Source organism: Canis lupus, chromosome 15 (genome assembly GCF_003254725.2).
Source record: "Canis lupus dingo isolate Sandy chromosome 15, ASM325472v2, whole genome shotgun sequence".
Taxonomy (NCBI): Eukaryota; Metazoa; Chordata; class Mammalia; order Carnivora; family Canidae; genus Canis; species Canis lupus.
In genome coordinates this window covers 55,853,326-55,874,305 of record NC_064257.1, presented here as the reverse complement: position 1 = coordinate 55,874,305, position 20,980 = coordinate 55,853,326, and the positions used below count along the sequence as shown (strand labels likewise).

Genomic DNA, 20,980 nt, shown 5'->3' with positions numbered 1-20,980 from the left:
CATTTTACATGCTTCAGATTTTATAACACTGATGATCCAAGGACTCAAACAGTAGAGTTTTCCACAATGGCCATGTAACTTACCACAAAACCAAGGGCTACCAGGGGTTCGCCTTCATTTAAGTGGTAGAGGAAGGAGCCTCCATAAGTGTGTCTGTCCAAGGGCCAGCCAACAGTGTGATCCACTCTCCCTGGCTTCCACTTCTTTTCATCAATAATCCATAACTAAGAAAAAAAGGCCTACAGTATTATTTAATTTTTTTCTATCACCACAATATATCAAACTTGCCAGGTTTTATGTCTTAGTTATAAAAATGTCAAGGGAAAAACTGTAATAAGAGAAACACAAAAAAAGTACTTCACATATCAAAGAAAATTGTATCAAACAGCAGCATGATGAATTGGACTAAAAAGAGGTCAGAAAAGCTATGAATTCTTTCAGAAGTTGATTAGATTTTCAGATTGGTAAGACTTTCATACTATTATAGGGAACACTGCTGAAGAGAGGAGGAAAACTTCTGAGGTGCTGGTAATGTTCTAGTTTTTTTTTTTTTTTTTAAGATTTTATTTATTTCTTCATTGGACACAGAGAGAGAAGCAGGCTCCATGCAGGGAGCCCGATGCGGGACTTGATCCTGGGATCACACCCTAGCCAAAGGCAGACACTCAACCGCTGAGCCACCTAGGCAGGGTCCCTAATGTTCTAGATCTTGATCTAGGTGGTGATTCCATGGGTGTGTTCACCTTATAAAAGTTAATTGAGCTGTACACCTAAGATCTGCTGCTCTCCAGGATATGTGTTATTCTTCAATAAAACAGCTTATGCTCTTCTCCACTCCCCCTTTCCCAACTGAAACAAATCATTCATCTATTTTCAAAAGGGTAAGTTTTAAACAATTTCCATCTGAAATATTATCTAAAAATCACAGAAGTGTGATGCGCAACCTACCAAAAACAGTTAAGGATTTACTTACAATTAATCTAGCTATATACAGAATTGGAAATGTTCTGAGCCTTATCCTAAAAAAATTTAAACAAAAGGTAATGAATCTTTTACACTCTAGTAAGCCTAAGATTTGGGAAACAGAGACTGGATACACTGAGAAAATATACTTAACCTAATTAAATTTTAGATTTCAGATCAATAGGCTATGGATGAGTACATATTTCATAAACTGTTTTCACAGTGCAATTTTGAAGAAAGAATTCTTGTACGATTGGTCACCATACAACAGCATAGGGGTATCAGGTCAAATCTTATTAGGGCAGATGGTATTACAATGAAAAGAAATTCTTATTAATTAAAATATATTATATAAATATAAAATATAAAATATTAAAAATAATTTCAATCTAGACTTTGATTTCAAGAAACATTTGATGAAACAATTACAACACGTAGAAACAACTTAGATAACAGAATTTGATTAGCAGTATTTTCTAGCCCCTTAAAAAATATCCCAAACGTTTTCAATTATAACGAATGCTTCAATAAAAAATAATTATAAAATTATATCAATGTTACAAACTACACTATAATACAAATGAGTTTAAACTTCATAGTTTAAAATTAAAATTACAAAACCAAATCAGGATACCTCCTTCAGTCCAATTCCATAGGTTTGAGGATCACAATTGGCTCTCAAATCAAACTTCTTATACAGTTGTTTGGCTAGATGTCCATGGCAACCCTCTGCAAAAACTGTAACTTTTGCATGTAGTTCTAGTCCCCTCTCAAATGTTGTCTAAAAAATAAAAACATGTTAAATTGCAACATTTGACAATTTAAAAAATACATTCTAGTCACTTTTGAATTAAACTATGATTCAAGTACAGAAGAAACAGTACAAATACATAATACTAGAAATAAAACTATTGTAAGTGGAATCTAATTTAAACTTTATCCTGTCTGTTGCATTTTTCTTTTTTAATTCCAAAGTATCTGAATGCTTAAGTGCGTAAGAATTAAAAAAGCAAATAAAGCACACTCATGCTACAAAAATGCTCTACAAATGAAAATAAAATCAAAAGTGAAAAACCATTTCCCCTCTGCTCCTGGTTTTCCAGTCTCATCATCTGAATCAAAAAGCACTATTAATAGCTTTCCTGTAGGGCAGCCCGGGTGGCTCAGCGGTTTGGTGCCGCCTTCAGCCCGGGGCGCGATCCTGGAGACCTGGGATTGAGTCCCACGTCGGGCTCCCTGTGTGGAGCCTGCTCCTCCCTCTGCCTGTGTCTCTGCCTCTCTCTCTCTCTCTGTCTCTCTCATGAATAAATAAAAATCTTAAAAAAAAATAGCTTTCCCATAAATCGTGAGAAAATTTCCATGAATAAAAAACTATATAGAGCCTATTTATATACTTCTAACACACTTAGAATCATACTAAATATACTCTTTGGTTATAATTTTACTTTTTCTCTATTACTGAATGCATATTCTAAAACTGAGTTTTGTTTCCAAGTGGAAAAAAAAGCTACAATTGAAGTCTTTACTTCTCTTTTGCTCTATATATTTTATATTTACACCTAGAGAAATACCAGAAAAGATATATTTCATAAGAGACTATCCGTCTATTCCGTATTCCTTTATTAAGTAAGATTATTGAGGACCCTGGGATCACGCCCTGAGCCAAAAGCAGACGCTCGACCACTGAGCTACCGGTGTCCCTCCCCTAATTTTTCAAACAATTCTCAGTAGTGGGACATTTTAGCTGTTCCACTGTGTTCTGCTATTAAAAAGCATTGCTTAGGGCAGCCCGGGTGGCTCAGCGGTTTAGCGCCACCTTCAGCCCAGGGCTTGATCCTGGAAACCCGGGATTGAGTCCCACGTCGGGCTCCCTGCATGGAGCCTGCTTCTCCCTGGCCTGTGTCTCTGCCTCTCTCCGTGTCTCTCATGAATAAATAAATAAAATCTTAAAAAAAAAAAAAAAAAGCACTGCTTAGATGAATATACTTGGTGCTAAATATTGTCATTCTGAATGATAGAATTATGTCATTATTAATGTATTAATTACTTTGATTACTACAAAGTCTGAACATCTTTCACACATTTATTGATAACTACTTTTTTCTTGTGCAATACTTGTCATACATATGCATAGGTGTATATTACACTTGCATACACATCCTCTAATTTCACTCTTTTTTATTTTGTTCTTGTCTGCTCCCTCTTGTTACACTTCACTCATCCATAAAGCATGTTAACAATCTAGTATGTACACTTTTACCCCAAATATGTAAACACACATACAACTGAGATACATATATGCTTAAATTTTTTTGGTTCCTGATTTATTTTACAAAAAATAAGATTACAAAACACAATGCATCTGACTTTTCTCAATAATACTTCACGGAAATCTTTTCAAGTCACTGTAGAGTCAAATATTTCTCTTCAATGGCTGGATAGTAGTCCGTGTGAAAATACCATAGCTTATTCACCAATTCTGCTAATGTTTAATAGCCATTCACTGTTTCCAAGTTTGTGACCAAAAACAATGTTATAAAATATACACCGTGTGTGTGTGTGTGTATTTGTATTTATATATCCTTACAGTACTGTGCTTTTATCCATGTAAGATAGATTCCCCGGAGTGGCACTGTTGGATCAAAGGGCACACCTATTTTTATTTTACTAGGTATTATCAGTTTGCTTTCCACCAGCAGTGTGTAAGAAAGGCCTTTTCCCTATAGTCCAGTTACTGAGAGATATAACTGTTCATTTTACATTTTTGGTAAAAAAATGTTATTTTAATTTGCATTTTCCTGACTACTGTTTTAAGCACTTTTGTTTTTGAGTCAAGAAATATGAATGAATGGTGTGCCAGGTTCTATGCTAGGCATTGGGAGTACAGAGATGAATAAAAGCCACATCTCTTTCCTTCAGGCCAGTCATACAGGTAGACATTAAAGAAATACGTGAGTATATAATTACAGATTATGATTAAGTGCTCTGAAAGAAAGCACAAGGTGTTGAGAGGGAATAACAGAGGAAACTGTTATGGATTGGGTGAACTGAAAAGGCTTCTTTGAAAAAATGACATTTAAACTGTGGACTCTGAAGAAAAAGTACTTAAACATCTTTCCTTATAAGTAGTAGTCACCTGGATTTGTTCTTCTGTAAATTGTCAATTTTTTAGGTTTTGCTCACTTTTCTAAAGCGTTGCCTTTTTTCTTGTTAATATATATGTGCTATTTGATATTACAGGTAGTCAAAAACTTTTTCCCCAATCTGCTGCTTATCTATAGACTTCATAGTATCTTTTGGTATACAGAAGTGTTTTTTTTTTAATATTTTATTTATTTATTCATGAGAGAGACAGAGAGGGAAGCAGAGACACAGGCAGAGGGAGAAGCAGGCTCCATGCAGGAAGCCTGATGTGGGACTCGATCCCAGGACTCCAGGATCATGCCCCGGGCTGAAGGCAGGCACTAAACCACTGAGCCACCCAGGGATCACCAACAGAAGTGTTTAATGTTTATATAGTTTTAAAAAAAGTCTGTTACAGGTTTGTAATTTCTTTTCTCTATAGGATGGCTTATCCTACCTTTAGGTTGTAATTGTAATCTAGGTTTCCAATTTTTTTTATGGTTTTAAGAAATTCTCAGAATTTAAAAAAAAATAAAGGCCCAACTCTATTTGTTTCCAAATGGACATGCAGTTAGCTTTTGAGCTAAACATTCCCCCCTACTCACGTCCACACAGACGGACCATGGAGTCACTCCTGGAATAATGGGCAGTGACCTTTACCTCATTGTAATACTAAAGTCTCCACCCAAGAAGAAGCCTCAGCCTCATTTACATAACATACAGGGTAAAATTAGGCACTTCTCTACATACAGTGATGAGGCATCCCTATCTAAATATTCATTTAACTCTAAAAAGGAGGTACCCATTCACCTTCTCTCAGGAGTAATGGTCTTGGATGCTATTCCCCATGATCTTATTTGCTGCAAATAAAGTTTACTCTTTGTGTGAAAACTCCACCTGGTGTATCTGTGCTTCACCAAGCAGCAAACACACTGGTTCGGTGTAGAGAACAAAATGGAGTCTCATGTCAAGCAGGAGCCTGTGTCAAGCAATGACACAAGTAGTTAAGGTATGCGTCGAGGAGCTATCACCAGGACCAGCATCAGCTGACATCCCAGAACTAAAAACAAGCAGGACCAGAGGAGGTCTGTGGGGAAACTGATCAAATCACTTCAAAAAGGGGAGGATTTTGGCAGCACACCATCCTACTCTTCCGATCTGACCCCCTTACGTCTGACCACTTAAAAAAGGCAACAGCCACCAAAAGGCTCCGCCCCACTGATCTCTGAACAGAACTGAGATCCTTCGTTGTTGGGACATAAGAAGCACTATGGGCCGAGAGGTGGCCCAGACCAGACCAAGGCCTCATCTCAACTGTGCGCCCACAGACTGACTTTGTGTTTGGTTCCTTAAATTCCTATACCCTCTGTTACCTTGTCTGTTGTGTGATTTGTCGTCTGTCCTGCTTTGTGTGCTGTGTAAGAAGCCATTTCACATGGTGAAATGTTATTGAGTCTGGTATCCTGAACCTGCTTTACAATTGTGATTTAACTTTGCTTTATGATTGAATAAAGCTGACGCTGTGGAAAGACATTAACCTGTGTGTGTACCTTCATAGTATGTTCATGACATTTGGTTACAAAGGTGGTGTGAGAAGCCAACATACTGACACAGTTGACTTCTCTCACCACCTTTGTAACCAATACAGTAAACACAGTCCTTGGTTCTCCCCACTCCAAACTTGTGGTACTAAAACAGTTATTTTAAAAACTTAGATTCTGGTGCTCACAAAACTAAGACTCCATTTTATTCTTCTGTTTTTATATCTATATAAAAAGATATATTAAATAGATGTTTTTATAACTACAAAGCCCCAAACAGAAAAATTTACTTTTGAACAAATTTGGGAACACACACAAAAAAAAATCAGAATAGCAGAAATTGTGGCCTCAGTTCTGCTGTAACATTAAATATAAAATCTTAAAAGAATAAAATACGGCTTAAAATTAAATGATCACAATACAGTTAAGAATAACTACAATACAGGAAAGAATATAGGAAAACCAATATTCTTTTATCATGAATAGTAGTATGAAATAATAGTTGTTTGCAAACCTAGGTATGTATCAGAATTCTTTGGGGGCTTGTTAAAAAAATAGCTTCTTGCACCCTACTCTAGGACACACTGAGACCCACATCTTACAGAATTCTGATGAAACCAGTCAAACCTTTAGAGGAACAATGTAGGTAAGACTCCAGAGCTTTGCCACTTGCTTATCTCTAAGCAGGAAGCAGTGAGAAGCAGGAGGAGACTCTACACTCGATTCCCCATTCTGTTCAGGAATGGCAGTGAGAAGGATAAATTCTAAGTTAACAAATATTTATTGAGGATCTGATATCACCTGGCACTATGGTGGGGACTTGAGTAACCCTGCATGATCTCTGCCCTCATGGAACTTAGGATCTACTTGAGAAATTAAGACAACAGCAAATAAATATCAGTTGACAAATTAATTTATTGAGATAGTAACTTGTGTTTTGGTCTGTTATTATGGGAAAGCAAGGAGTTTTTTTTTCCTTGTTCGTTTCGAGGAATCTTGCACAGTGAGAGATCCATAGCCTGAGAGCTTTTCTTTCGCAAATTCAAAAATAAAAGTTGTAAAAATCTGAAAACCATCCAGGATTATACCTGAATGAGAGGAAAGCAATCAGTTTTATATTTACCAAAAGATATCAAAGACTATCAGTGTTACTGATAGTAATGCAAATGATTCTTGTCCATAGAAATGGAAATTATGGAAGTGGCAATGCAGTTGACTGATGACCTATATATATGTATGTGTTTTGAATTCTCCTTGAACTGGCTAGAACATCTTACTGATTCTGTCATTTATTAATGAGTGAAATAAAATCTTTGTCACATGGTTTTTTTTTTTTTGTATTAGTCATGTTTTTATCTTTAAGAAAACTATTCTTAAACATATCACATCTATTTGTCTAAGTCCTTTTCAGTTCAAAGATGCTTCTATACTTTTTTTAACAGGAGAAAATTTCTACATTAATAGTTATATTCTAACATACATTTTATTAATCTGTAGTTTGTAGCTAAACTAAATTATTGCATTTAAGTTGATTCCTTCTTCTTTTGTCAGTTTGTTACGCACGTAACTGTTAAAAAGTTTACCTTTGGTGCACCATCCTTTTGTATCCCTACGTCATTAGTGGCAATTCCTTTTACACTACTATCTTCATGAAAAAGGACCTAAAATGAAAACATATTTTGTTATCACCTTAGGATTCATAACCACATTAAAAAGAAGCAATAAACAGCCTTAGATATTTAAGAAAGTGAACATGTTCTCTAGATTACATAACAAGCATCAAAATGTTTAGGCAAAAAAAGAAATGTTTTAAAGATACTCCCTTTTAGAGTATAAAAGAACACAGCTCAAACAGTTGGAAATGAAAGAAATGCCACAACCTTAATGAAGAAGTAAAGGAGGAAGCTACTGTAGAGGTCACTAAGGAAACTAGTAAGAATAACCTGAAGAAACTAGGCATCAAAACCAAGTATACAGACCCTGAAATCAGGGCCTCTAACAAATGAAGACCATCAATCAGTGTTGGGTGGGAAGACAACAGGGTCAGGAAAGCCTCTGCTCCAAATGAGCTAAGATCCCAAAAAACAAAAATCAAAGAAAATGAAACAAAACAAAACAGAAAGAGGTTCAAGACAGCCCAAAAGTGATTACAATTTATTTTTGGAGCAAGTAGGACTGAATTGTCATTGAGAATGAGAACCAGCAATATTCTACCTTTCTTACTTGATTTCTGTTTTCTCTGTGATGGAAAATGCCCTTTAGATAGAAGTACAAAATATACACCAGAATCATGCAGACAGCACAGGAGTGGAAAGGTAAAGCAACGATTAGCAGCAATGGATATGAAAAGAAAAATAGAAACTTTTTATTTCATACCCTGAAAATGAATCAACAGTAGAATGTGGCTTTGAACTATAATTAAGTCTGGCTCAGAAAATTTAAAAACCTGACCAACGTATCATTAATCTATTGATGACGATCTTTATGGGATTGAGAAAAAAAGAAGGGTAAGAGATTGTGTGTGTATGGTATGTGTGCGTGTGTGTTTGTGTACACAAAGTTAAAATCAGAGATTCTACAAACCACCCTACTTGTGATTTTGATACTGATCCCAGTCAAGAACCAGAAGAAATGCAAAACCCTACACTTGTGTCCCAAAACCCAAATGCACATATATATGAGCTGGGAAAACAAAAATTAACATAGCAACAAGTATAATACAGTGACTTATGTGTTTTGACTTACATATTGTAAGGGTAAAAAACAAAAACAGTTTTTTGAATTTCCCCTGAGGCCAAAACAAACAAAAAAAACCCTTCTTGTCAATTTTTCCAATCATTTCCTTTAGAAAAGTTTATTGTAAATCTTTTCTCTGTCTCTCTGGGATATAGGAATGTTTTTAAAAGTCTTATTTGAGACTCCCACTAGATCTGCATCTCAGAAATGTGTTTCCCAGGGGTGTCATATTTGAAATGTGAACACCAAAAAGACTGGTGTCCTGTTTCCCTGTCTCTAGGAGTCTGAACTAGGTGCTTGGCTCTAAGTTGTAACTTCCTGCTTGTCAAGAAGATACAAGAAACTTTATTTTTCCCCTGGACAAAGACAATTAACATGGATATAATGGACTGTATATGTGTGGCTATGCAAGAGTGAGATTTCTTTCTGTCTTGGCAACCTCCCTAGCAGACTTCCTATCATATGCACTGCAGTCTTAGTTTGATGCTCATTAAATAACAAAACTTTTAAAAGTAATTTATAAAGGTGACTTTTCTGGGTTGGCAGAACATATTATTTTTAATCATTTCCCCAATAATACTTGGTGAGAGTCAACAGTATGATACATTTGCCAAAAAAGTTATTTTAGAGAGAATTAATAGAAGAACAGTTTCTAGAATGACGAAGGCAATAGCCCTGCTTTACACTAGGCTTGAAGTAGTTTTTTCTTTAAAGATTTTATTTATTTATTTATGAGAGACACAGAGAGAGGCAGAGACATAGGCAGAGGGAGAAGCAGGCTCCATGTGGGGAGCTGGATACAGAACTCAAACCCAGGACCCTGGGATCACAACCTGAGCCAAAGGCAGACATTCAACCACTGAGTCACCCAGATGCCCCTTGAAGTCATTTTTTTCATTTTGGGTGCCACTTTATAAAGAGGATAGAAAGAGAATGAATTCAGGTGACACTGAGAATACTGAAGGAACTCAAACTATATGTAACATCATGGTTAAAAGAACTGAGAATATTTAGCCTAGGAAAGAAAAAAACTGAAAGTGGGGATGGAGAGAACAGGGCATAATTATAATGGAAAAACTGTCCTTGGAAGAGGGCATTGATTTGTTCTATGTAGTTTAAAACAGAAGATATATTTTTATTCAACATAAGACAGAGTATTATGTCAAATGTCAGATAGAGATTATTTCATCCCTGATGGTGTTCAGTTGTAAGTTAGACAATCACATGATATATGTAACAAGATAAGGAATTCAATTACTCTTTGGATTTGATCTTTCCAAGATTCCCCCTAATCTTACAATTCTAAAATTCTATGGCTTTTCTAAAATACTTATTTATTTACCTCTGTACCATTAACTGTTTATATTCAAAACAAAGAGAGATTACTTCCTACAAATATTAAAAACATAATAAAACTATACAAACCTCAGCAGCAGCATAACCAGGGTATATTTCAACACCAAGGGCTTCTGCTTGTTCTCCCATCCAGCTTACTAAATGTCCCAAGCGTACAATGTAATTGCCATGATTATTCATTGGAAGACCTATAAATACGCTTAATTTATCAATCTGAAGTTTACTGATAAACCATCTCAAAAACATACTTAATTTAAGAATTCTAATCATGTATAATCTCTGTGTAAACATACACCTTATCTTATGGTCATAATTTCATTTATTTATTTATTTATTTTTTTTTTTTAATTTTTATTTATTTATGATAGTCACAGAGAGAGAAATAGAGAGAGGCAGAGACACAGGCAGAGGGAGAAGCAGGCTCCATGCACCGGGAGCCCGATGTGGGATTCGATCCCGGGTCTCCAGGATCACGCCCTGGGCCAAAGGCAGGCGCCAAACCGCTGCGCCACCCAGGGATCCCCATAATTTCATTTATTTTCTACAATTTTGGCATACAATTCTAATCATTAAATTTAAAAAACATTACAACACTAAATTAAAATTCCGGGTTGCCTTACAAGGCTATCTCAATTCTTCTAGACTGGAAGACAGAAGAACTAGGTGCTAGTCTTGTTATACTACAAGCTAGTTCTATAACTTTGGGTAAGTCCTTCAAATCTCTGGGTATCAGTTTTCTCATCTGTAAAAAGAAGGGATTTCACCAGGTGAAATTCCATTCCTTCCAGGCATGGAATTCTATGATTCTACAAATATTGATCACATCTTACCTGGGAGAATTGGCACAGGAATTCTGTATTTCTCTGTTAAAATTCCAAATCTGTCTTCTGTTACTGGAGTATTCAGTGGAGCCTAAAAACAAAAGAAGGAAAGAGAAGGAAGTTTTCGTTTATATTTGTAATGGTAAATACAAATAATAAAAAAAACTGGGTAAAAAGGGAAAGTGAACTACTCTCCTCACTTTTCTTTCATTTCCTTTAGAAAACTTGGAACTGTAAATCCTCTTTGTCTCTTTCAGACGTATGGGAATCTTTTTAGAACCTAAATAAGCCAGTTTTACATCCCAGAAATCTTTCTTGGGGGCTTGGAGACATCCTGGACATGGCTTCCTGTCTCCCTGTCTCTGTGCGAGTTTAGCCTAGGTGCTTGCTCCAAGTTGTAACTTCCTGCTTGATGAAAACATAAGAGAGGTTTTATTTTTCCTTGGATACAGACAGTTAACATATATGTCATGGATTGTATCTGCTCAGTTATATGGGGCTCTGAAAATCTTTTTCTATTACAACTGAAATTATGTCCATAATAATTCAATAATATATATTTTTGATATAATATTGAAAAAAGAAAGTTAATTAGGTATAACTAAAGTATTTCTAGTTTAAAGGAGCTTGGTATTTTAGAAAGAAGAGCACAGATGAAATTTTTGGAATTCAACTTATTCCATATAGAAATAATACAGAAATCATATGATTTTTGACCTTTACAAAAGTATATTCACAGACAGCGAATATTCTAACCTTGGCAGGTATAACATAACCTATCTTACAGAAGAAAAGGCTAAGCTGAGATACAAAAAATGTAAGATTTTAACTAAGGTCATACAAATTATGAAAGCAGTAAAACTAACATTCAGTTCTTTGCATATCATACCAGTGCCTTTTCTTCTTAGGTTATGAGAGGCCATATTAATTTATTTCTTTAGAACATTTGATTAGATTACCTTCTTTGGCTTTAGATATTACAATGTTCCAGGAAATGTATATAGAACTTCATGAAGAACAATGATAGAAACACGGATCGAGTTAGGAAATAATCCTCAAAATCAAAATGCTGTTATTTTATTTGGTACAAATATTCTAAAATCTTCTCCAGATAAGGCCTTCTCATAAATCCAGTAGATAAATACAACATGTAGGAGGCATTATACAAATAAATGAGTTAATATCTTAAAATTATAAGTATAGTTGATATGATTCAATTTTTTGGCTCTTTTTAAGTTAAAAAAAAACTTATCTATAACAATCCTCTAAGAAACAGAATTACAGAAAAAGGGTTTTTTCCATATTCTAGTAGTTTGGAAATAGAGATATGATAAAGAGTACACTTTGTATAAAAACCAATTTTTCATACTCCCTTCTCCTTCCAGTCTGGGAATAATTCTTCAAAAGCACGTGGATCAAGGCAAGCCCCTGAGAGAGTATGAGCTCCTATTTGAGCAGCTTTCTCTACTAGACACACACGGATGTCCTTTTCATGTTTAGTAGCCAATTGCTTTAGACGAACAGCTGCAGAAAGTCCTGCAGGGCCTGCACCAACTATAACTACATCTGCTTCTTCTGCAAACCTCTCCATGTTCACTCCTGGGAGGAAAAATGTTTAAAAAAATACATGAAAATTCTGGGATGAGTATGATCTGATAAAAATCACAAACTGGGTTACAAATACTATGCTTTAGAGCATTTATTTTATTTTTTATTTTTTATTTTTTTGCTTTAGAGCATTTATAGAGATTGTCCCTCCAATTTGCATGAGAATTACACTAAATATATTATTGTATTAATTGGATGTTCTCTTAGGTTTTGTTCCAGTGTAGATCTTAATTTTGCTTCCATAAACCCCCTTTTGGCTTTGAGATTTACTACTATAAACTTAGCAAATATTTGCTTATCTCATTATCAATGTGTAATAGATTTGGTAAAGCTATGAAATATTATTTGATGATTTTATACTATCATGAAAAATCTTTCTCTGCACAAAATGATACAAAGTATCTAGAAAAGCCTAACACATCTACAGAAATTATTACTTACCTTCCCATCGCTTGTCCTTATCCCGGGGATAAATAGTATAGTGGGTAGTAATTCGAGGTACAACAGAGGTTGAAGACCATCTTGCATGACACAGAGGTAGATAACTTTTCTTAATTTTTAAGGCATGAAAGCACTGATATGCTGTATAAAAATTATGAACATTATTATTATTTTTTCAATTAGTTTTCCTTAGGAGTAGGCTGAAAAAACATTTTTTAAAAGGAAAAAAATTCTAGGATTGGGAATCAGATCTGATTTCTTTTTGATTTTCTAATAATCAGCCCTAAGATCTTAAACAAATCATTAATCTCTCTAGATTTCAGTGTCATCATCCAAAAAAGGGTCACTAGATCATCTCGATAGTAATTTCTTGATCTAAAATTATATGATTCCATGTGATATCTTATACTTAAAAATTTGTGTTTATATTCCAACTATATCAACATTGCAGACATTCAGTGAAGTTAGATCTATGCTGTTGAGGCATTAGTTGTGATATGAACTGAAACAGACTGTATTATTTCCTAGATGAACTTAGCTTCTTCTCATAGAGCAATGTTTTCAAATTATATGTTAAAAGTTCCTAATAAACTAATATATTCCATTTAGCTCATATTAAGCTTAACCTATAAATAGGATGACTATATAATTTACCAAACTGGGTACTTTTGAGAGTAGGAACAGGCAGTATTGATGATTATTATGCTGGGACAATGTGGGCAAACTAGGTTTTATGGTCAGCTCTTTAAAACACTGACTCTCCCGTATGGCAACATCTGAGAGTCTTAAAAATGTACATATTCATTAAGTTAGCAAATAGAAATAAAGAGAAGCGTGCAAAGATTTATCTGCAATAATGTTCATTAAACCCCTGCTTTCCTTAAACCTTCAATTCTACCTCCTTCCCTTATCTGAAGCAGATACCCTAACACACCACCAAACATCACAGAAAGATAGAAGCAATTAGGTGAGAACTTTCCTATTTCCTTGGCAACAACCTCTAATGTCATCTGTATTTGTATCCACTCTTTTTTCATTCTCTCAGGTTATAGCAGATATCTTTTCTCTTCACTTACATTAATCCTTCCACCTGGATGATGAGGCTTATTCCCTCACGTTTTCTTAGGGACATCCCTTCATCTGAAGCCTTCCCTTTCACCTGTATCTTTAATTTCTGTCTCCCTTCTCTGGTACTCTTCTCCTTAATACTCTTTCCCATTATATATAGACAGACATTCCTCCCTTGGGATTAGCCCTAACAGATATAAAAACTTATATAGAGAGCTATAATAATTAGAAGTCTGTTATAGGAGAAGAGATGGAATAATCAAAAGAAAGGAAAGGAATAAAGAGTTCAGAAACAGAACACACATTAAGGATTTGGTGTATGATAAAGATGCCATTTCTAATCAAGGAGAGGAAATGGTTACTTATTAAATGGTCAAAGATAGGGAAAAAGTCATTTGGAAAGAAGTATACTTTTCTTTATCAAAATGAATTCCATTTGGTCTATAATTTTAGCAGAAAAAGTCAAAGCATAAAAGATGTTGATACTGCTACAGATTTGTTTCTACACTTTTTGAGTGTGGACTGCAATTAATGACTAGCTTCTAATAAGTAGAGTATGAATAGGAAAAATATTAATTTTACAGTAGAGAAATATAGCAAACCCTTTAACCAAATGATCAAGTTTAACACTATTGGCAATAAGACATGTTGGTATCACACACTCCCTGAAATAAGAGTTCTTTACCCTGTGGCATACTTCCCCAAAATCTATAACCTCAGTCTAAACATAAGAAATCATTAGACAAATTTAGATTGAGGGACTTTCTACAAAATGACTGGCCAGTATATACTGAAGGTATCAAGATCATGAGAGACAAGAAAAGACAGAGGAACTGTCACACTGAAGTAGACTAACAAGATATTGCAACTAAAAACACTGTGGTGTCCCAGATTAGATCCTGGACCAGAATAAGGAAATTCAAATAAAGTCAGTAGTTTAGTTAATAGTACTGCATCAATGTCAATTTCTTGGTTTTGATAATGGTACTATGGTTATGTAAGGAGTTAAGCTGAGCAAATGGTATATGGGAACTCTGTGTTATCTTTGCAACACACTTCTGTAAATATAAAATTATTTCAAAATAAAAAGTGAAAAAATAAAGATTATAGTGATACAAAAGTTAACTCAAAAAGCTCCAAAGACCCAAATGTAAGGGCAAATGGTATAATTGTTAAAAAAAACAGTGGTATAAATCTTTGTGACCCTGGATTAAGCAATGGTATCTTTGCTATGACACCAAAAACGCAAGCAACAAAAGAGAAAAGAAACTGCACTTCAACAAAACAAAAACCTTTTGTCTTCAAGGGATGCCATGAAGAAAGTGAAAAGATCACCTACTGAATGGGAGAAAATATTTGCAAATCCTCTACCTGATAAAGGAATTGCATCAAGTATATATAATATACTCATTTCTAATAATAAAAAGACAACCTGGTTAAAAAACAAAGAATTTGTATAGCCCTTTCTCTAATGGAGATATACAAGTGGCCAATAGGCACATAAAAAGATGCTCAACATCATTAACTGTCAGGGAAATACAAATCAAAAACCGCGATGAGATAATATTTTGTATCCCCTAGGATGATTATAAGCAATAAGAGGGATAGTAACAAGTGTTGATGAGGATGTGGAAAAACTGGAACCCTCATACACAGCTGGTAGGAATGTAAAATGGTGCAGACACTTTGGAAAACAGTCTACCAATTCCTCAAAACATTTAAGTTTGGGGTTTCCACGTAACTCTCTCCTAGGTATATATACCTAAGATAAATGAAAAAACACAAAAACCTGCATGAATCTTCATAGATGGATTATTTATAACAGCCAAAGTATAGAGAAAAATACAAAAGTCTGTGAATGGATAAATAAAAAGTGATATATTCATAAAATGGAATATTATTCGGCAACGAACATGTATCACTACTGAACTCCTTTTTGCTGCTGATAAACAACACTATGCTAAGTGAAAGAAGCTAGCTATGAAAGACCACATATAATTCCATGTGTATAAACTATCCCAAACTGACTAATTTGCAGAGACAGAAAATAGATTAGTAGTTGCCCTAGGGCTGGAGAGGTTGAAGAGTGACTGCTAATGAGTGTAAAGTTTCTTTTTGGGGTGATGGAAATGTTCTCAAATAGACTGTAGTAATAGTTGCACAACTGTGTGCTTATACTAAAAACCACTGAGTTGTATATTTTAGATGATTTTAGATGATATGATTGTATAGTATGTGACAGATCTCAATAAAACTGTTATTGAAAAAAGAACATTTATAATCACACACAAAGAAGATTAGGAGAAAACAAGGATGTGGAGCAACAGCAACTCTCATTCATTGCTGGTGGTACTGCAAAATGGTACAGCCACTTTGGAAGATAGTTCGGCATTTCTTACAAAGCTAAATACACTCAACAAATGATCCAGCAGTTGTATCCCTTCACATTTAAAACCTGCAGTCAAGCAAGTGAATAAGCTCTAGAGATCTAATGTTTAACACTGTACGTATAGTTAACAATAATGTACTTAAAAATCTGTCAAGAGGGTTTATCTCACGTTAAGAGTTCTTATCCCAATAAAAGAAAGAAAATGTCCAGGTTAAAAAAAAAATCCCTTAACATGAATGTGTATAGCAGTTTTATTCATAATTGTCAAAACTTGGAAGATGTCCTTCAATAGATGAATGGATAAACAGATATGCTGGGGTGCAACCATACAGTAGAATATTACTTACTGCTAAATAATACTGCTAATATTACTTACTGAAATGAACTACTAGACATAAACATGTGAAAAAACATGGAAGGAACTTAAATGCATATTGAAAGAAGCCAATCTGAAAATGCCCATCTACATACTGCATGATTTCAACTGTATGACATTCTGGAAAAGGTAAAATTATAGGGACATTAAAAAGGTCAGTGGTTGGGGCATCTGGGTGGCTCAGCTAGTTAAGTGTCTGCCTTCAGCTCAGGTCATGATTCAGGAGTCCTGGGTTTGAGCGCCACTTGGGCTCCCTGCTCATTGGGAAATCTCCTCCCTCTGCCCCTCCCCCTGCTCCTTCTCTCCCGCTCTCTCTCTCAAATGAGTAACATCTTAAAAAGAAAAAAGGATAAGTGGTTGCTATGCGTTCAGGAAGAGTGAAGAAGGGATGAATATGTGCAACACGGGATTTGGGGGGCAAACTATTCTGTGTGATAATGCAATTTATGATGGATATATGTCATTACACATCTGTCAAATGCACATACAATGTACAATATAAAGAGTGAACTCTAATATAGACTAGGGACTTGAATAATGATGTATCAAAACTGGCTCACCAACTGCAACAAATGTACCACACTAATGCCAGATGTTAATAGGGAATGGGGGAAAGTCATATGGAAATTGTTTTCTGCTCAACTTTTCTTCAAACCTAAAACTGCCAAAAAATTAACTTTATTAACTAAAAACAAGGTAAATAAATAGAAAAAGGCAACATGGAAAAAGGCAGAGGTTAAGTGCATAGGTTTTGGAGTCTGTCTACCTTGTGTTTGAATTCATTAACTGCAATGAAACCTTCAGCAAGTATTTGAACTCTCATCCCACCAGTTCTAAAGTCTATGGTCAACTTTGTCCATATTTTGGTATAGGATCTAGTATAACTCTTACACAAAACAAGTGGCTAATACATATTTGATAACTATATAGATATCTTCCTAGTTACAGTTATCTTTTTTCTTTTTTTTAAGATTTTATTTATTTATTCATGAGAGACAGAGAGAGAGAGAGGCAGAGACGCAGGCAGAGGGAGAAGCAGGCTCCACGCAGGGGGCCCGATGTGGGACTCAATCCCGGGACTCCAGGGTCACGCCCTGGGCTGAAGGCAGGCACTCAACCACTGAGCCCCCAGGTGTCCCCAAATGATTATTTAATAAATATTCTTTTGAATGATGACAATGCTGTATTTGAACTCTAGAACTGAATTCTCCTATAATATCTTTATTTATGTATCCCATGTACATTTTTCAGGATTTAGGATATGTGAAAGGTTACCTAACAATTAAAATATTATTCCCAATACTATAATTTTTAGTATGCCTTTGCACATAGAGAAAATTAGTTTCCTTGCCACTTTAAACTTATCAAAAATAGGGTTTTTTACTGCTTAAAAGTCTTTAGAGTTCACTCTCAATCTCTTTCTATATTCATCTTTAATTATTGATTTCTGATGCCAGTTTTTACTTTAAAAAAAGTATTTTATTGTAAAGTTTAAAACATAAAAATATGTTAATTCTGCAGTTGGGTACTAAAGAAGAACTAGCCTATGCCAGGCTGTTACCTTTCCATTTAATCAGAAAAAAGAAAAAAAAAAATCTTGTTTTCATCACAGCTTAGTTTTCATTATTTCACAGATCATTTCAAATTCAATAGTAGTCTCAAAGCTTGACTGATGTTGGAAGGATTGAGAAGTTGGGTGGTATTGTCTGAATTCCCATGTGTCTACTGTAAATGGAGTTGTAGCTGCCCCACAATTCTCATAAGGGCATGAAGGATAGGGAGTGATATTATAATTTTAAATTGTTAACTGTTCAGTATGGCCATTAGAATGTAAATTTTATTACATATTTCAAATACATGGGAAAGTCTTTGTTGAGCTTTACTATTTGTTATGGTCCATGTTTAGGTATTCGTTTATTTGCAGATACACTGCAAATACAGTATTCATTATAAGAGACATTATGAGTTAAAAACAAGGCCTCATTATTATTATTGCTGTATAACCCATGTTAGTTTTTTGAAATTACACTAGAGATTTGCAGGTTCTTAAATTACAGTGAAAACTGTAACTGGGGGGGATCCCTAGCGTTTGCCTTCGGCTCAGGGCGTGACCCTGGGGTCCCGGGATCGAGTCCCACATCTTCCTCTGCCTCTCTCTCTCTCATGAATAAATAAATAAAATCTTAAAAGAAAATAATAATCATTTGTATTATTTATTATTAGAAGATATTAAAAATCTTTGTCTTACGATGAATCCTAGTTTAGTATATAGAAGTTACCATTTGCTGCTGAAAACTGAGGATTTGATATCAGATAAAACTAATTCTATTGCTTATACGGCTACTTATTTTCTTGAGAATATCTGGACCTGGGCAGTTTAGATTTCGCCTAGGAGATAAAATTAGAAATCTTGGTCACGGGGATCCCTGGGAGGCTCAGCGGTTTAGCACGTGCCTTTGGCCCAGGTCATGATCCTGGAGTCCTGGGATCCAGTCCCACGTCGGACTCCCTGCATGGAGCCTGCTTCTCCCTCTGCCTGTGTCTCTGCCTCTCTGTCTCTCATGAATGAATAAATAAAATCTTAAAAAAAAGATCTTGGTCACGACCTTTAGTTCCTTTCTGAAAACAAATCTGATATTCCACTTTAGACAGTTAAACAGTTAGGCACCTTGGCTGAGTTTGGGTAGAGAGCTAAGGTCAAAAAGTCCATTGAACTCAGAGCGTCATGGTATCAAAGTCACACTGCCAAAACATTTGTGTCCATCTCTTTGTTGCCAGTAGTGTTGACACTGAGCTATGAAAATGGCAAGGATTTAAGTATCCAAGGAGAATGGAAATGCTAATTTTGGTGGACTGTAGTTAACCCTCAGCCAAAGAATAACTTCAGCTGAATTAGGCAGTAGGCCAGAGAGCAGCTCACTCCTTTGAGATTTCACAAAAACATAAGGCAGATCTACACATTCGGTGTGGTATATACACGAACGAGTATCAGGAACTTTAAACAAAATCCTAATTTAACATCTGGTGACCAAATCCACAATTTCCACCTTAATGAAATGTACCTAACAAGAACAGCCTTGAATTTGCAGTTATGTATACTGGTGTATTCTATGACCAAAAATTAACTTCAAGAAACCAACGCTAAAAAACTAAGCCAAATGTGACAAAATTCAAGAATCCCTCCCCCGCCTCCCCCCCCCCCACCCGTAGTGAAATCTTTTTGAATGTTTAAGCTTTTGTTTGTTTGTTTTTAGGTACAACAAAACAAAGAGCATTCCAACTGCATCATAATTATTCTTTTTTACTCAGGAGAAAGGGAAGGTTAACAGGGTGTTTTCACAAGTCGCTGTGATGGTTCCAGGAGCAGCCATATAACATCCTCAGCCTCTAAAGTTAATTTTAGACACGTCGGATTAAAAACTCCTGGCCCAAAAAACCCGCACAAATTCCTGGCCCCAGATAGAGTCTGGAGACCTGAGCAGCGCATATTGTGTTAATCACGATGTGACAGGTCAGACTTCAAGTTCTTTTCTTTTTCTTTCTTTCTTATTATTTTCAGACTTCAAGTTCTTAAGCATGGACTAGGAGGGAGGAGGGCTGCAGGTCAGACTTCAACATAGATTTATTTATTTATTATGTATTGAGTTTTTTAATTATTTATTTATTTAGTTTTTATTTATCTGTTTTAGTTTTTAATTAGTTTTTTAGTTTTTAGTTATTTATTTATTTAGTTTTTAGTCATTTATTTAGTTTTACTTATTTAGTTAGTTTTATTTTAGTTTTTAGTTTTATTTATTTAGTTTTATTTATTTTTGATTTAGTTATTTAGATTTATTTAATTTATTTATTATTTTTGTATTTTGTATTTTTGTATTTTTTTAAATTTTTAATTAGTTAATTAATTAATTAATTAATTAATTTTCAGACTCCACGTTCTCAAGAATGGGCTAGGAGGGAGGAGGGCCGCGAAGCCAAAGGCGGGACCCGACCCGAGCTCCGGGTAAGGGTCCCAAGAGGGTCGGGAAGGTTCCCCCGCCGCGCGTGACCTCCGGCCCAGTTGTCGGGTCCTCCAAGCCCCTCCCTCCGAGGGGAGGGCGCGAGGTGCCCGCGAGGTGCCCGCGAGGTGCCCGCCGCACGACCTCTGCCCTAGTTCAAGCTGGGGCGGCCCTGCCCGTTCCTCGCCCCGAGCCCCGCGCCCCCTCTCACCCGCGCAGGACAGCTTGGCCAGCGGCACCGACATCTTCACGGGTCCCAGGGCCGCCTGCGGCTCGCCGCGGGCCTCGACGTCTAGGCCGCGGGGGGCGCCATCACTCGCCGGGAAACACCGACACCTCGGCGGCAGTTCCCCTCCCCGCGCTGCCCGCGGCTTCGGCTTCCCCACGGCCCCGCCTCCTTGTCGCTGTGCGCCGGCGCCGCGCGTGACGCTCACGGCCGGCAGGGACTTCCGGGTCAGGTGCCGAGGCGGGCGAGGGAAAAGAACTCCAAGTCCCAGCAGGCCCCGGGGTCAGGCTGAGGATTGGTTCTCCGTTCGCGTCTCAGCAAGGCGTGGCGAGGCCGC

At 36.1% G+C, this 20,980-nt stretch overlaps 1 protein-coding gene across 2 annotated transcripts in view; it reads right to left on the bottom strand.

Moving 5' to 3' along the window:
• The window catches only part of ETFDH (electron transfer flavoprotein dehydrogenase), a 30,427-nt gene extending 9,605 nt beyond the window's left edge, over nucleotides 1-20,822 (bottom strand). The window contains exons 1-8 of one of the 2 annotated variants that reach the window (XM_025439414.3): nucleotides 20,629-20,822; nucleotides 12,590-12,730; nucleotides 11,910-12,139; nucleotides 10,550-10,631; nucleotides 9,789-9,907; nucleotides 7,211-7,288; nucleotides 1,598-1,744; nucleotides 84-224 (exon numbers count right to left, since the gene is read on the bottom strand). In XM_025439414.3, coding sequence (XP_025295199.1) covers nucleotides 84-224; nucleotides 1,598-1,744; nucleotides 7,211-7,288; nucleotides 9,789-9,907; nucleotides 10,550-10,631; nucleotides 11,910-12,139; nucleotides 12,590-12,730; nucleotides 20,629-20,662 — 972 coding nt within the window. In that variant the 5' untranslated portion in view covers nucleotides 20,663-20,822. Of the gene's footprint in view, nucleotides 1-83; nucleotides 225-1,597; nucleotides 1,745-7,210; nucleotides 7,289-9,788; nucleotides 9,908-10,549; nucleotides 10,632-11,909; nucleotides 12,140-12,589; nucleotides 12,731-20,628 lie in introns of those variants that run through there. The other variant, XM_049094313.1, reaches the window with a different exon arrangement.
• Nucleotides 20,823-20,980: the final 158 nt, after the last annotated feature.